Source organism: Protomyctophum bolini (assembly GCF_963924005.1).
Source record: "Protomyctophum bolini genome assembly, chromosome: 15".
Lineage (NCBI taxonomy): Eukaryota > Metazoa > Chordata > Actinopteri > Myctophiformes > Myctophidae > Protomyctophum > Protomyctophum bolini.
In genome coordinates, this window is record NC_137876.1 from 25,074,773 (window position 1) to 25,090,434 (window position 15,662).

Sequence of the window (15,662 nt, forward strand, 5' to 3'; positions counted from 1 at the left end):
TGAAAGTGAACAAGTTTGGTGGGAGCCAATGAAATACACCCAATGCATACAAGAAGCCCAAGGGACTCTGGGAATGTTTCACAACTGAGGCTTTTATGGTATTTCAGAAGATAGACTACATCTAAATGCTACTTTTTCTAGCATTATTAATGTGTAATTAGTGAATTTATTACTATTCATTATTATTAATATTATATCATTCTTATCATGATTATAATTATATATAATTATTCTTATTGTATGCGAGAGCTGGAAACTATGATTCCCAGAATTCCTCAGTGGCAAAATGGCTCCATAAACCTTTGAGCTAGTTAAGAAGAATCTTTTCATCTCTGAGAGAAAGAGAGCGAGTTAAGAGTTAAGAGGTCTTTATAAGACTACACAACAGCAAAAAGCAACAGCAGAGAGGAAGAGAGAGAACAGATTAGAAAAGAAAAACAAAAGAGAAAAATAAACGATAAAGGTTTTACAAAGACAAAAGGAAGCAGCAAAAAAGGTGGACTCTACATTTTCATTTTTTGGAAAGGCCACCGACACGAAATCCACAAACCTCCACATGGTTCACTAAGACTGCAGATAGAGAGGCTTTGGCGGAGAGAGAGAGGGAGATGGAGGGAGCGACTAGCCGCCCCCCTCGTCTCCCTCTGTCAGCCCGAAGCCCCGCGCTAGAGATTAATAGCACAGAGAAGGACAAAGGACAAAAACAGCTACAGTAGCTTTGTATATACTGCATATAGTCATCACACACAGAGAAGTCGCGATGGAGACTTTTTGACAGCCAATGACACTTACACATTGTTACACGTTTAACGGCTTAATCACACTGGGTATTAAGAATGACAGGATGGGGGAAAACGGGCTGTCGTTTTTTAAAAACATGGAAGTGACAGTTTTATACCGTTTTATTATTACTTTACTTATTCTTATCTTTTTATCAAAAAGAAGAAGAAGAAGAAGAAGAAGAGAGAGAAGATAAAATGAACAAACAAACAAACAAGAATCACAGTGTTTCTGAACACCAAAACTGTGAGATTAACATTTTCTTTTTTTGGCAACAGAGGAGAAAAAACAAACCGAAACAACAGAAACGACAACGAAAAACGTTGTTCAGGAATGTGAGTTTTTTTTCTCTCCCCGCAAAAAAAAAATCATATTCCATTTTGTTTTGATTGATTGATTGAAAATGCACTGTAATGTCTTTATTACAATCTCCGTTTCTGATATGTGGTTTTGTTCACAGAGTCCGGTGATGATACAAGGGTGGAAGAGAGCGGATTGAGAGGAATTTCTGGAGGTGATTCTGGCTTAGGAAGTAGAGGAGCTGGAGATGAAGGATGAGGGAAAAGGAAGGAGAGAGAGAGTAGTGGGCTAGTAGTAGTAGTAGTAGTAGTAGTAGTAGTAGTTTAGTAGTAGTAGGTACTGTACTTGTTGTTGTTGTAGTAGTAGTAGTAGTAGTAGTAGTAGGCCTAGTAGTAGTAAAAAAAACAAAAAAACAAGTGAGTGAACAGGAGCCGGTCAAGGGTTTTCAACATTCATTTTTCAAGTTAGCAACGTTAGCTAATTAGCCTCAGTCTCACTGAGAAGTCAAAGTGATCAAGTAAGAGAAAAATAAAATAAAAATCGACCAATTAACCCGCTCCATGTTGCAGGCGCTTCCCTCCTCAGCCCAATCACATTGAGACTTCCTGGCTGAGGAGAGGGGAGTGCATGGGGCTTATGAAACGTGTTGATTGGAGGTTTTTGACTTTACTGAACGGGGGAAAAATGTTTTACATTATTATTTCCCCCCCACAAAAAAACTAAAACGATCGGTCTGTCAGGAGCTGTGAGCCGGAAACAGCACCCCATCAGCCAGCTGAGTCAGGGTTGCTGGACGGTCAATAGCACCATGGATCCAGAGACTAGATAGCTAGTAGTACGGTAAAAAGATAGATTGATTGACAGCGAGCTAGTAAAACAGAGTGCTAGCCAGTTACAGAGAGAGAGAGAGATACGGCCGGGCTACACTGGGTACGGAAACGGAACCGTACCTCGGTGTGGAGTGGAACAGCTGCACCGTCAATTTGTCCGTCCCGTGGGGAGTTGTATTTGCTGTTTTTTTACTCTGAAGGCGAGATGAAGGGCTGCGTAACCCCCATGGACACGCAGAAAAATAGAGCACTAGCGTAAAAAAAGATTCACGTGCGGAGCTTACGCACAACCTGCACACCGCACCCGTGCTCGGTGTAGCCGGGTTCCATTGATTATAGCGGCAGCGTACTGTTGCGAACCCCGGTTCGCAAACGGAGCGAAGCAATTCCGCGCCAATTCCGTCCCCAGTGTAGCCTGCCCCATAGAGTGAGAGAGGGCACGAGAGAAAGAGCGCTAGCTATCTGAATTGCCAGCAAGAGATGTGTCAACTACAGATGGGGCAGGGAGAGAACATGGCTATTTCATTATCTAGAATAGCCATATAGAGAAACGGAGACAGAAACAGAGCTAGCTACACAGAGATTGAAATAGAAGGCTGCCTAGGTAGCCTACAAATAGACAGAGGAACAAAGCTAGCTAGTGCTATCTAGGCTAGCATAGACAGATAGAAATGGTAGGGGGTGAATTGAAGGAGAGGTGATGAGGTTATGTTTGGTGCAGACCTGTAGGAGAAGTCCTGGATTAAGAGACGAAGTAGTAACATTCTATTCACAGCTCGTTACCCGGCTGAAATTGCTTTTTTAATGCTTGATTTGTAAGTTAAATCTGAGCTAGAATATATTTGTAAAAAAGAAAATAAATGAAAAAAGAGAAAGAATTAACATTAAATTTTCCCTAACTACGTATTTTCCCTCATTGAGAAACAACCTCAAAAAACCTTTTTTCAAAAGATTATCACTGAGACCTTTGTCGAACGCAAGAACATCCTCCTATCTTTCAGAATGTGTTTTCATCTAAGCCTTGATCACATCAAGATACCGAGGAGAACCCGATAACGAGTTTCTGACCATACAAATAACCTGTACCGTCCTCCTTAAATACAGACACAATCAGCATCTTCATAAAGATGTAACGTAACGTCAAATGAAAAAGCATCCCCGTCGGGCTCCAGTGGAGTCCTCAGGCAATATGAATTCTCTGTAGGCAAAAAAGGAATTCTTTACAATAAAGAATAGTCACGTTTTCTGTTTGTATTCAGAGGGAAACAATGTCACTGTTCACGATAAAAGGGAGCAAAGGAGAGAGAGAGAAAGGTTGAGAGATTGTAAGAGGGGGAGGAAGAAGAGAGAAGGAAGATAGAAAAAGGGGGGATATGTTTGAGGGTCATTCAGGTCTGTTACATAAGCTCAGTTGCTCAGATTCAAAGTGCTAGAATACATTTTTGTCGTCCTCCCTTTCTTTCTCCTCTCTCGGAAAGCACAGTCTTACACGCGTAGATAAAAGAGCGAGTTTTAGTAAGTAGTCTTTTATTTATCTTTTCTTTTTCACTAGTAAGTAGTCTTTTGTTTCTGACACAGTTTGTGATTCTGCTTAACACAGTAATGCGGTCTCGAGCGGTTCAGCGTTAATCCTCCTTCCTCTCCAGTGTGGTGTGCGTGTTGCTGTGGATACCATTGCTATACACGGGGAACGGCAGCGTCGAGAACAGGCCCTCCGCCGTCGTGAACACGTTGCCCACGGCGCCGGGCATCTGGCCCCCGACCAGACCGCCGTTGCCGCCCGTCATGGCGGTGGCCGCCGCCGCCGAGCCCACGAACGGACTGCCGGCGGCCGCGGCCGCGGACATGTTGAGCCTGTGGACGTGGTGGTACAGCATCTCCATGGGCGTCTTGGGGTCCAGGCCGAACCCGGAGCCGTCCCCGACAAAGTTCATGGCGTTGGGGATCAGGTTGCCCTGGGCCATGGCTAAAGTGACGTCTGCCGGGGCGTAGCGGATGGTCCCGGTGGTGTAGACCCTCGGAGGCGCGGCGCCGGCCGTGGCGGCCGTGGACGAGGAGGCCGTGAGCGTCCCCGTCACCCGGTGGACCAGCGGCAGGACCACGTTGCCCGCCTGCAGCCGCTGGAGCGCCTCCAGGTCCCCGGAGTACAGCAGGGAGGAGGAGGAGGACGACGACAGAGACGAGGACGAGGAGGTGGTGGGCGTGCCTTGATGCTTGTCCCGCGGCGAGGCAGAGAGAGGAGGGGAGAGGGGGTCGGAGGAGGACGAGGCGCTGGAGGGAGGAGCCAGACTGGCCGCACTGGAGGCCGAGGACGGGGCGGAGGAGCTCCCGTTGTAGGGAGGCTTCCTCCCCGGCCCTCCTCCGCTCCCCTCCGTCCCGGGAGGGGTGAGGACCGAGTCGGGGATGGACACCTGCAGGGAGCCCCCCTGCGGGGAGGGGAAGGCGTCGTGGGAGCCGGGGGCGGCGCCCGCCGGCTTGGAGGTCATGCTGTAGGGGGACTCGTTGCGGGAGATCTCCCTGTTGGGAGGGAAGTTCCAGATGCTGCTGTCATTGTCGAAGTTGATGGGCTCCGACATCTCCGTCTTGATCTTGAGGACGGAGGCCGCCGCCGCCACGTCGGGAGAGCCCGCCGAGGGGAGGTGGTGGGTGGAGGAAGAGGAGGAGGACGCCGAGGCGTGCGAGGGGTCCGCCAGCGGGACGGGGCTGGGCGTGGTCGACAGCCGCAGCCTCCGGCTCCTCATCCCGTCCCACTTCTGCTTTTTCCGCCGCTTCTTTCTCTTCTGCAGCCTGGCGCCCCCGCTGGTCACGGCGCGCGCCTGTGCCTCGGCCGCGCTGCCGCAGTCCTTCATGTCGCCGTCCTCCTCCTCCTCCTCGTCATCGTCGTCCTCCTCGTCCTCCTCTTCGTCCTCCTCGTCTTGCTCCTCGTCGGACGACGACGACTGGCCGTTGCGAAGCTCCGCCCCCTCCCCGTCACCGTAGTGTTCTACCTTGATGTGAAGACCGCCGCCCAGCGTCCCCAGAGCGCCCAGCGCCCCGAGACCCCCCAGCCCTCCTCCCAACCTCCCCAGCCTTCCCACGCCGTCCCCTCCTCCTCCTCCCCCCCCCAGCCCTCCTCCCAACCTCCCCAGCCTTCCCACGCCGTCCCCTCCTCCTCCCCCCCCCCCCAGCCCTCCTCCCAACCTCCCCAGCCTTCCCACGCCGTCCCCCCCTCCTCCTCCTCCCCCCCCCACACCGCCGCCCTCCACCTGCTCCTCTCCGTCGGAGTGCTCCCCCAGGCTGTCGTCGCTGTCCTGGCTCTCGGGGTTGCTGGAGCTGTCGCCCTCCTCCTGCCGCCTCATGTCCTGCTCCGAGGAGGTGTGTGACTGGCCCGGCTGCTGCTGCTGCTTGCTGTCCGCCTCTGGGTCCTCGCTGCGTTCCGACTGGTGGCCCGGCTTCCCCTCCATCTTGGAGTTCTCGTTGTCTGTTAGGGGCAGAGACAGGAAGAGGTTGGTTGATAGTCTAATGATGGTTCAATATGATTTCAAAGATTTTTTTGAGCGACGCCAAAGTGACCAAGTGTGTATCTGTATGAGTACGAGGCCTCAACAGCTGCAATACCGCTGGTTAACCTAAATCACACTGAGATTCATCTTACATTTGATAACATGTAAGATTTATTAAAGGTGCATAATAATATCTATAAAATACATGGGGGGGGGGGGGGGGAATCTATATAATTTCGGACGGCTTTCAGAAAAACTAAACATTCCCTTTGTACAGTACACAGTATCAGTGACTAGCAGTGAACTGCATGTTGGCACTGAGCAGCCTGTTACCCCCACACACACAATGTGGTGCCATGCTAACTTATGCCAGCATAACGGCAGGTGCTGCCCGGTTGGCAGGTCTCTGTATCCTGCATGGGGCTAAAACCGACCACTCAATTGTTCCCTTGTACTCGTTCCAGTTTGGTGTCTTGGATCAAGTTTTTACTATTTTTAGCTGCGAGCTAGTATTAAGCTAGTCTTAAGCCACTCAAGTCAGTCGGCCAGCCTGTGGGTCCAACATTTTCAAGCACAAACCAAGAGCTGGTCAAACAGCTTATCACGAATAATGTGCTGTTTTGCCTCGTATTAAATTGCTGTTGAGCAACTTGACACAGTATTAAATGTAGCGGTGGACACAGAGTATAATACAATATTAATTGTAATTTATTTTTTACTTTTTGTATAATCACTTAGTTCGGTTAAAGGTTGCATCCCTATTCCCTAGTATCACTGCGTACGTAAATCACTTTAGTCCCTGGTTTCACACTATATGTACCAACTTGTTCTTTAAACAGATCCATTTTCCAGTGGTGATGTCTCATTCTGGAGCGAGCCTCCCCTAATCCAGTTAAACAGCCGTGTTGGCAGCGGGCAGCGTTGGTATGGTGCCTCTCTGTTGCCGGTGCCCGTGGCCAGACGCTGTAGCGCTTGGCACCAGTCAAACACACTCACGGCGCCAACACACCGCCCCGCCGCCACATCACAGCTGGCAAGCATCTGATGATGCCAATGAAGGCTAAACTAGATCACATTATGAACACCGGTGCGCCGTGTTTGCGCCGTGTCGTACAAAACAACGTCTGCAGAGTTGCAGTAGACGTCTGATTTTGAAACCGCCGGGCACATCTGAATCTTCCCTTTGGTTTTCCATCAAATACTTTAGCTTTTCTATAATTTGCTTTATCTTCATGTCTTTCTTGTTCTGGAAATAAAAAAAGCTTGAACGCAAACACGATCCATTGCTTTTCGTTTTACGCGCGTAAACCTGTGACATGACAATAATGTTGATTCTGATTCTTCCTGCATCCTGTAACACCAAAAGGGGTTCCTGCCCAGAATGGGTTATACACCATGCAAATCCCGGGTATCCTACAGGTATCTGCTTCAGGGTCAAGCAGGACCCTAATTCTCCTTCGATTATGACACATTTCTACTGTACGTTACTACCGTATGCGTTTACTCCCTCTAATTATGATTACTTTTTAGTTTAGATGTATCTCTTTACCCTGAATATGTCCTGTGTTTCATACTGCAGTGCATGCAGCTCTGATTACTGCATTTCCCTCACGGGATCAACACATCTAATCTTTCTGATCTCAGCTTCTGCCGTCCTATACATGGCAGGTTGTTTTGTTTAAATCTTTCAGCCCGTTGACCCAGATGTCCACCACATTATAACCTTATTCCAAATCGTTTCTTGTTAATTTTTTTAAAAATCATTCTGCTGTCAAGGCGCCGCCGTTTTGTCCTTGTCCGATTTGGGAATTGGTGATTATTCTAGCGTTGTGCTCATTGTGAAGTCGCTGTGGATAGGAGTGTCAGCCAGACAGACGCCAAAACACTTGACTCTCAGGCTCATTGAAATGTATTACATTTACATTTAATGTCTTCAGCAGGTCCCATCATTCAGAGTGACTTACAATAAAAGGGAAGAAAGACAAGGGAACATGCAGGTTTCCTAGACTCTGTTACACGCTCTTATTAGATCTGAACACATCCTCCTGCTGTAATTTCTCTAGGTCAGTGAGTGGTTCTCAAACGTTTGCATTTGGCGGCGCCATTGTGGATCTGCTGTTGTGTGAAGCTGTGGTGTGATCACGTAGGGCGTTAATTTTCTGCCCGACAGCAGCGATATAGTGTATACACTCCTACTGATTTAATATCAGTTCCCACCGCAACGTTCTCTCCTGTGTCTCTCAGCTTTCCAGCTGTCAGTAATGACTACCGTACATTCCATTAAAATTGAGTGGTTTGTTCACGAGTAAATAAATGGAGACCAGTTGAAAATGTTCTCCGGTTGTCCTTTTTCTTCTGTAGAAATGTATTTGAAAATAAAAAGGTCACACTCGTGTGAAGTGAGGGGTGCTCTTATCATACATTAGCCAATCAAAGCATCACATTCCGTGCTACAAACACACAGGACACACAAAGCTGTGTGTAGGAGGGGCCCCTCAAAAAATAAAGCCAAGGGGGAGGAATAGTGTCCCTATGCACCATTATAGCCAATAATTTAACTGACCAACCGAACTGTTGTCTCTATGCTGGGCTAGTGTCTGCATGCCAGTACTCCCAGTAGTTGTTGGCTTTGTAGCACTCATCAATGATAAATACTGGCACGTATATAGAAGGCCAATAGCCCCTCTCTCTCTCTCTCTCTCTCTCTCTCTGTCGTCCCCTCCCCCCCCCCCCCCCCACACACACACACACACATTAATTCATTCACACTCATTTATTTAGTATCACTATCACCGCTATTACTTGTTTGTAAAACGTTTTGTTGTGTTAAACCCATTAAAACCAGGAAAGCATCTGTCTCACCACTAAGTCTACTTTTGTCTATTTCCGTTTGTGTATATTTTAGACTTTTCCTTTATGAATCACAATTAAAAAGTGTTTACCTACCAATGCTTGGTATATATTGGTTTTTTCAAGACAACCGCAGCTATAAGACCAAACCAATATTTCTAGAAATACATTAAAAAAGCGTCTTTAAGTCGCCCCTTGTTGCGTATATATGTGGGTGTACTGTCACACACACACACAGTCACACAGACTATAGGAGTTTGCTGCGTAAAGTCTATATAACCGTGCGCCTTGTGCCATGAACAGTTGTCTATATTTCCAAATATGGAGCCACTGGTTATCATGACCCAACGTGTCCAACACTATAGATATCCTAATTTAGGGGATGTTGGCTTGACATGAGGTTGTTGTGGAAAGACAATGGATTATACTGGACCTTTTCTTTGTGTGAGAATTCGACAAAGGACTCCAGAGCTAAAGTATATTTCATGGTATTATTTCGTTCAAATCACGTCTACACGAGAAAAAAAAATCCCCTAATCCCCCTAATGTTTGAAGTAGGGGAGGTCTCCTCATTGGGTTTTTAACCATTATTTCATAAAAAATCTTGAAAACGTGTGCATATCTTTTGTCAAATCTTTCAAATATTTTCTATTTTATTGGCTGATGTATGACGATAAGAACACCCCTTACTTAAGTGTGATTTTTAACTCAAATCATTGCTTCTGGGAGTCCCTGGAACAAAACATTTTGTTGAGATGGGGGGTTTTGTGTGCCCTCCCAATGGAGAGAGATAATTGCAACTGTAACACATTTTATCCCGGGTTTCCTGTTCAGACAAAATGGAATCTTGGCCAGGGGAGATATTGGGCTTATGAGCATCGGCCATGCAGGCTACTTGTCAAGCAGCAGGTGTCCTACAGGGTCGAAATGTCTCAATGGGAGACCTCCTCCAACCCCTGCACATGTAGGACTAGTTGCTGTATTAACTAGACATGCACTCTGTGGAGGTGCCAACTTGCGCTACTGCTACTAACTAATGTCTATTACAACTGCTGTTCTAAATCCTTTACACCCGTTATTGACCTTGAAACGTACCTTAGTTACTATAATGTGACCATCAACAGCCAATAAGGGTCCACCATTCTTACCCCGACATACTGCATGTCGTACTATGCAGCCAATACACAACGCTGCTGCGCCAGTCGGGAGGAATCTGACCCCCCACCCCCCCCCCACCCCTTCCACCGCCCCTGATTATCAATGCATAGCAGCTTCATAACATTCTGCTGCCCGAATGGGGTCCCTCAGTATTCCTTGACCAAATGGACCTGTATGCTTCCCAAAAGGTTAACTGAGGAGAGGGTCCTTGAAATGAAAAGGTTTGAGAACCAACTGTCCAATAATCTTATGTTGTTTGCCCTTGCTAAAGTGTATTACCTCGCTACAGTGCCAAGCAATTTATCTCTCTCTCTCTCTCTCTCTCTCTCTCCCCCTCCCCATCCACTCATCCTTCCTACCGGAGGTTTCTTTGCTTTCAGATTCAGAGTCCGATGTCTCTGACGACTCTGAGGTTTTCTCCGGCAGGTTGGGCAGCTGGGCGATGTCCATGGGCGTGTCCTTGTACTCATGTAAACTGCAGACAGAAACACGCAGACAGTTACAGAAGCTATACATGTGCACAGCAGGTCCTTGTTAATCCCCGTTATATACTGTACAGTACTGTCGCTGTTGGTTTCTATGTGAGGACACATTATTTGACCCGGAAGATGATCTTATATGCAGTTATTGGATTTGTTCTATAACCTTTTTTGACCCAGAAAGATGTTCTTATATGCAGTGATTGGATGTGTTCTGACCTGAGAACATAGTTGACCCAGATGATGTTCTTCTCATTAGCGTTCTTGGCGTTGATGGCGATGGTGGCACTGGACTGGATCCAGATGTAACCTCCATTCTTCTGAATCCAGCGGTAATACTTGGTCACACACTGACCCTTGTTTATTACTAGAGAGAGAGAGAGGTGGCATATTAGGTCACAGCAGAGCTATCTAAAGAGAGTTGCGTCACCTCCGTTGACTACATCGGGCCAGGTCTTCTAAATAGCCTTCTATTGGCGAATAGTGACAAAGCCCTGAACCGGAGTTTTACGGAATGCACTGGAGTCTATGAGTGTTTGTCACTATATTCTGAGCTACATGAACCACGTGCCCGTACACTAGTAGGACATAAATGGCCAATAAATGGCCTACTAGTGAGAGCGCGTAAGTACTCCCGACCGCTACGAACTTACTATCAGCCCCTCTGTAAAATATTGAAATTAAATACTTAAATAACAAATAAACCTTTAAAGAAATCCGACATTAATATAAAATACAATTCTTTTGTCTAAAACAGTTTAAAAAAAACTTTAGAGAGAGGCTGTTGATGGTGACATAATTAAGATATGTTTCAATGTCGGGTGGGTAAAAGGTAATGTATGTATGTATACATGTATGTAATCTTAATTACGTCATCATCAACAGCCAATTATAAGTGTATACTTGTATACATGTATGTAACTTGAAAGTAGTATAGTGTGGTCGGCTGGACCGAAAGTGATATGTATGATGGTTATGGTGGTCATATTCTATAACTTATAATTGGCTGTTGATGGTGACATAATTAAGATTAGGCTACATACATGTAAACATACATAACCTTTTACCCACCCGACATTGAAACATATCTTAATTACATCACCATCAACAGCCAATTATAAGTTATAGAATATGACCACCATGACAATCATACATACTATAGCCTACTTTTGGTCCAGCCGACCACAATACTTGCACGCTCTGCTTGCACAAGTATTAATTATAGGTAGTTGCATGTTGCATTTTTTTAGGGGCTTGTTTCCAAAGTGTAGTTGCTAATTTTGGCTTGCTTTATAATGATCTTTAAACCAGTGGTTTTCAAACATTGTCATGTCAAGGAAGGACCCCCAAATAAATATTTGTCCATGAATCCCCCATCTGAAAACATGTTGTGCCAGCGACCCCAGATTTGTGTTTGTGTTAAAAATGTCTCTTTTTTTCCTTTTCTTTTTTTGGAAAGAGCAAATAGACAAAACACCAAAGAGAACAGGAGTCAGGACCACGAGAGAGAGAGAGAGAGAGAGAGAGAGAGAGAGAGAGAGAGAGAGGGGTGAGAGAAAGAGAATTCAGAGCACAACAGACAGATGGAGAGAAGTAAAAGAGAGAAATAGAGATAAACGGAGTGAGAACAACAAAAAAAGGAGAAAGAGACACAGAGAGAGAGAGGGGGTACGGGTCCATCAGGTGTCAGGTAACAGCTGGCTGTGAGATGCTCTATTGCTGCCATCATTAATCACACACACGGACATATGTAGACATGTGTGTAGACGTTTCTAGGAATGTGTGTGCTGTGTGTGCTGTGTGTTGATATTTCCCCCCGTGTTGTAAGACTGCAAAACAAATCACCAACAAAGTACATTGTCAACCCTTTCTCCCGACATAAAACATGAATAATTCCGCATCCCTAAGTAGCCATTTGTAAGTCTGAGTGTGTTCAAATGGTAACCAAATTGAGCCGTTATACTGGTCCATTTGGTTACAGCAGGAGAATTATGCTCAGTGTGCCACCTTGTGCGTGTGTGCGTGCCCCAGCTACGGCATGTTCACCTCCCAGCGGAACAGACGACTAAACAGTAGGAGGCGCTATAGTGCATTGACAAGGACACGATCACGGTCTGCCGGCTGGCTTCCCAGCCGTGAACAGTCAACTGTGATTGTTGGAGCGGCGGAATGGAACCCAGGTCTCTGCATTTAGGACACCGAGTGCCACGCTATGAGCTTGTAGCTATTTTTGAAAAATCGTGAAATGTGGTGCTAATCTTTGAATATATATTCTTTCACAGTTTTCTTTCAACATATTCTTTCAACATTTTTAACTCAAATCTTTGCTTCTGGGAGGTCCCTGGAGCTAAATATTTTCAGATGGGCGCCCGCGGCCAAATACAGTTAATTCTGGGGGTCCTTGACATGGAAAAGGTTGAGCACCACTGGCATAGAAAGATACGTGAGACCACGTTTTGAAGTCCAGAAAAGTGACGATAACCAAGAAGAGAGCTTTCTGCAACATGTCCACCAGCAGTACCTCTCTTTCACCAGGAGATGGTGCTGTGGCACTGTGACAGCCCTCAACTCTCTCTCTGTCTCTCTCTCTCTCTCCCTCCCTCCCTCCCTCTGTCGCTCTCTCTGTCGTTCCTTCGCCTTGGCTGAACTGGAGCGCCTTTCCGCCGCTCAGCCTCTGTTTAGCGGCACGCCAACAATACATTTTGTCCAAATGAACCAGTAAATGGTTATCTAAACCCGTATGTACAGGCATTAATCAGCCAAGCGGCTTCAAACAGAAACATTTAGAAACGATCGAGTCGCACTGAGAGCTAAATTCATGCTCTTCTACTACTCCTCCATTTAATTACGGTTACAAATGGCCTCTTTCCACGAAGAAGAAAGACCAAGCAACCGCATGAAGGGAAAGGAAAGCGAGAGAGAAGAGGAAAAAGAAAAGAAAAACAGAGAAAGAATCCAGAGATCCAGAGCAAAATGGAGAGAGAAACAGGGAAGCAGAGAGCAGGAGGGGAGGGGTCAATTTATATTAAAAGAAGGGCAGTAATTAAAAACTATTAACAACTAATAGCATTGTTTAAGACCACATCCCCAGGGTGAGATAATTAACTTTGGTCCGACGCCAAACTGACTGCATGGTTTGACTATTCATAGAGAGAGAGAGAGAGAGAGAGAGAGAGAGAGAGAGAGATGGGGTAATGAAAGAGAGTGAAGCAGAATAACTTGTTTGCGTGTTAAGGCAGGGATGGTGAAACCATGTCACCTTGACTCTGACCTTGCTTTGTTTGTACCGCAGAGTAAATAAACACCATACAATACACGCACACACACACACACACACACGCACACACGCACACACACGCACACACGCACAGCTGTGTGCTGCCTATTCAAATGACTATGGCCTGAGAGCACTAGTAAGAACAGAATACCCTCGACTAAAGTAATGGAGTGTGTGCGTGTGTGTGTGCGTGCATGCGACAGACAGACAGACAGACAGACAGACAGACAGACAGACAGACAGACAGACAGACAGACAGACAGACAGACAGCACTAGACATGAAGTCAATCATTCTAAAGAGAGCGAAAGAATGTGCAAGTGTCTGATACAGCAAGAGAGACGGATGCATGGCTGGTATGTGCATGCGTACGTGTGTGCATGCGTGCACACGTTCATGCACACGTGCGTAGCGTACACACGTGTGCGTGCATGTGCCAGACACAGAGAGAGAGGTAATTGATAGCACGATTCAAATTATGCGAGGATTAACAACAATATGTAAAATCTCTTTATGCAAATTAAACATAAAGAGGGAGGATTTATACAAATTAAAATCCCCAGTTTCAATGTTTTAGTGTGAGCTCATTTACTTAAGGGATTAAACTGGGAATGAAAGGAGTCCCGTATAGATGTTTGTGTTCAACAATATTCTGCATGTGTTGTAATGATTCTATATGTTTAAAAAAAATGTCATGCGTTTAGAGATTCTGATTGACTAATGAATAGGCCTACTTTATTAAGAGTTTCCTAAATAAATAAAACATAAAAGCACAGAAGAGTACAGTGCATTTATGGTGATAGGCTTGAATTTCGTTTTTGCAGGGGCCAGTTCTGAATTGCAGCCACCTGGAAGTGCTCTTTCAGAGCGGATTTGAAGGATTCACAGACTGTTGGTGGGGCGTTCCAGTAGAACAAATGAAAACGCTTGTTTGAGCCGAATCTGGGTCGAACGTGATTTGTGGAGCTCCCTCTGGTGTTGCGTTTGTGTTACATGGGTGTCTTTGTGGTGTAGTGTATCTTGTAGAGCAGGCCCGTTGCTGTACCTTCTACCACCTTAGCAAAATGAACAGGGGTTAGATGAGTTGTAGGTGTGAGGCCAGCATGTAGAGTAGCCTGACCAGGTTGTTTTGGGATGTCTGTAGCCTTGTCTTGAAGGCCTTTGTGGTGCCATGGTAGCATGAGGAGGGCTATGTGGTGCTATGGTAGCATTAGCTGCATGCATAGGCATAGTGACATTGGATGAGTGCTCCCTGCTAGAGTCCTCGATGTTTTCCGACTGACCAGTGTGGAGATCCTGTGCAAAAATTCTTGTTCTCAGGTTGACTTATTTTTATTTTTATTTTCTCTGTACTGGAAAGATTTGCCCCCGAGATACTACCCAGGTAGGCAATTTCCTATTTTCTTGTGATAACATTGTCACACACTTTTATTGTGACTTATTATTGTGAACATTATTCTAATGTTTTTATTTTGTATTGGTATAAGTCACTCTGGAGAAGGCCATCTGCTACTGCCTAAACTGTCACAGTTTAGGTATTAAACAGAGGCTTGTGGTTTATATATTTGCTGTAGGCATAAACAGAGTTTTATTAAATAAAAAAAAGTATATATTTCTTAAGTTTTAGACTTTAACTACTATTGTAGAGAAATAAAGAGTGAGAAATACAGATTATCATTAAATTCAGTCTTAGACAGAGGGACAAAAATTCAAGCACGCACACACACACACACACACACACACACACACACACACACACACACACACACACACACACACACACACACACACGACCTGAAAGTCAAGATTAATTTGATCCCCTGAGCAAGCAGGCTCTAGGTAAAAAAATCACACCGATGTGAAGTGAAGATCGCTAATATATTAAAGTCTAACTCATGTTGACTAGGTGATGTAATGGTGATGTAACACAAACATTAAATTCTCTTTATTGTTAATGGCATTTCATGTTTGTGTTATAGGGACAAGATGTCGTACATTTTCCCTTCATTGTCAATGGCGTTTTTAAAACAAACATTGAACTAAAAACAAACATTAAACCTGTATATAGGAGGGGCTATAGCGCCCCTCAAAAAAACAAACATTAAACAAACATTAAACAAACAAAACAAACATTAAACCTGTATATAGGAGGGGCTATAGCGCCCCTCAAAAAAAGAAAATCTGGGGTAGAAAAGAAGTAGCCGATGGACGAGCTCACAACACGACGGCGTTGTGAGCTTGTCGATCGGAAATAACAAAGCCCTGTGGGACTCCGCGCTCAGCCATATGGGGTTTATAAGAACTGGAGATCCAGGAGCTGAAGCTCATTTCTTTCAATTGAACAACTGTGAAATCTCTCCAGATAACAGTCTGGAAGCTAAACGCCTTTAAATCCTAATGCTATCAAACGACGCCTGCTGATGCTAACATTCACAGCCTTAATGTGTTCAGACATAGAATCTATAGAGCATCGACTTGCAGACCGCCATGCCCTCTTGACACCACAT

The 15,662-nt window shown here is 45.5% G+C and overlaps 1 protein-coding gene across 1 annotated transcript in view; it reads right to left on the reverse strand.

The window, feature by feature from the left end:
- Positions 1 to 3,025: 3,025 nt before the first annotated feature.
- The window catches only part of npas3 (neuronal PAS domain protein 3), a gene marked incomplete at its 5' end in the record, with an annotated part of 340,921 nt that continues 328,284 nt past the window's right edge, over positions 3,026 to 15,662 (reverse strand). Inside the window, 4 exons of the mRNA XM_080784290.1 lie at positions 3,026 to 4,959; positions 5,143 to 5,370; positions 9,760 to 9,875; positions 10,099 to 10,246. Coding sequence (XP_080640416.1) covers positions 3,536 to 4,959; positions 5,143 to 5,370; positions 9,760 to 9,875; positions 10,099 to 10,246 — 1,916 coding nt within the window. The 3' untranslated portion in view covers positions 3,026 to 3,535. The remainder of the gene's footprint in view (positions 4,960 to 5,142; positions 5,371 to 9,759; positions 9,876 to 10,098; positions 10,247 to 15,662) is intronic.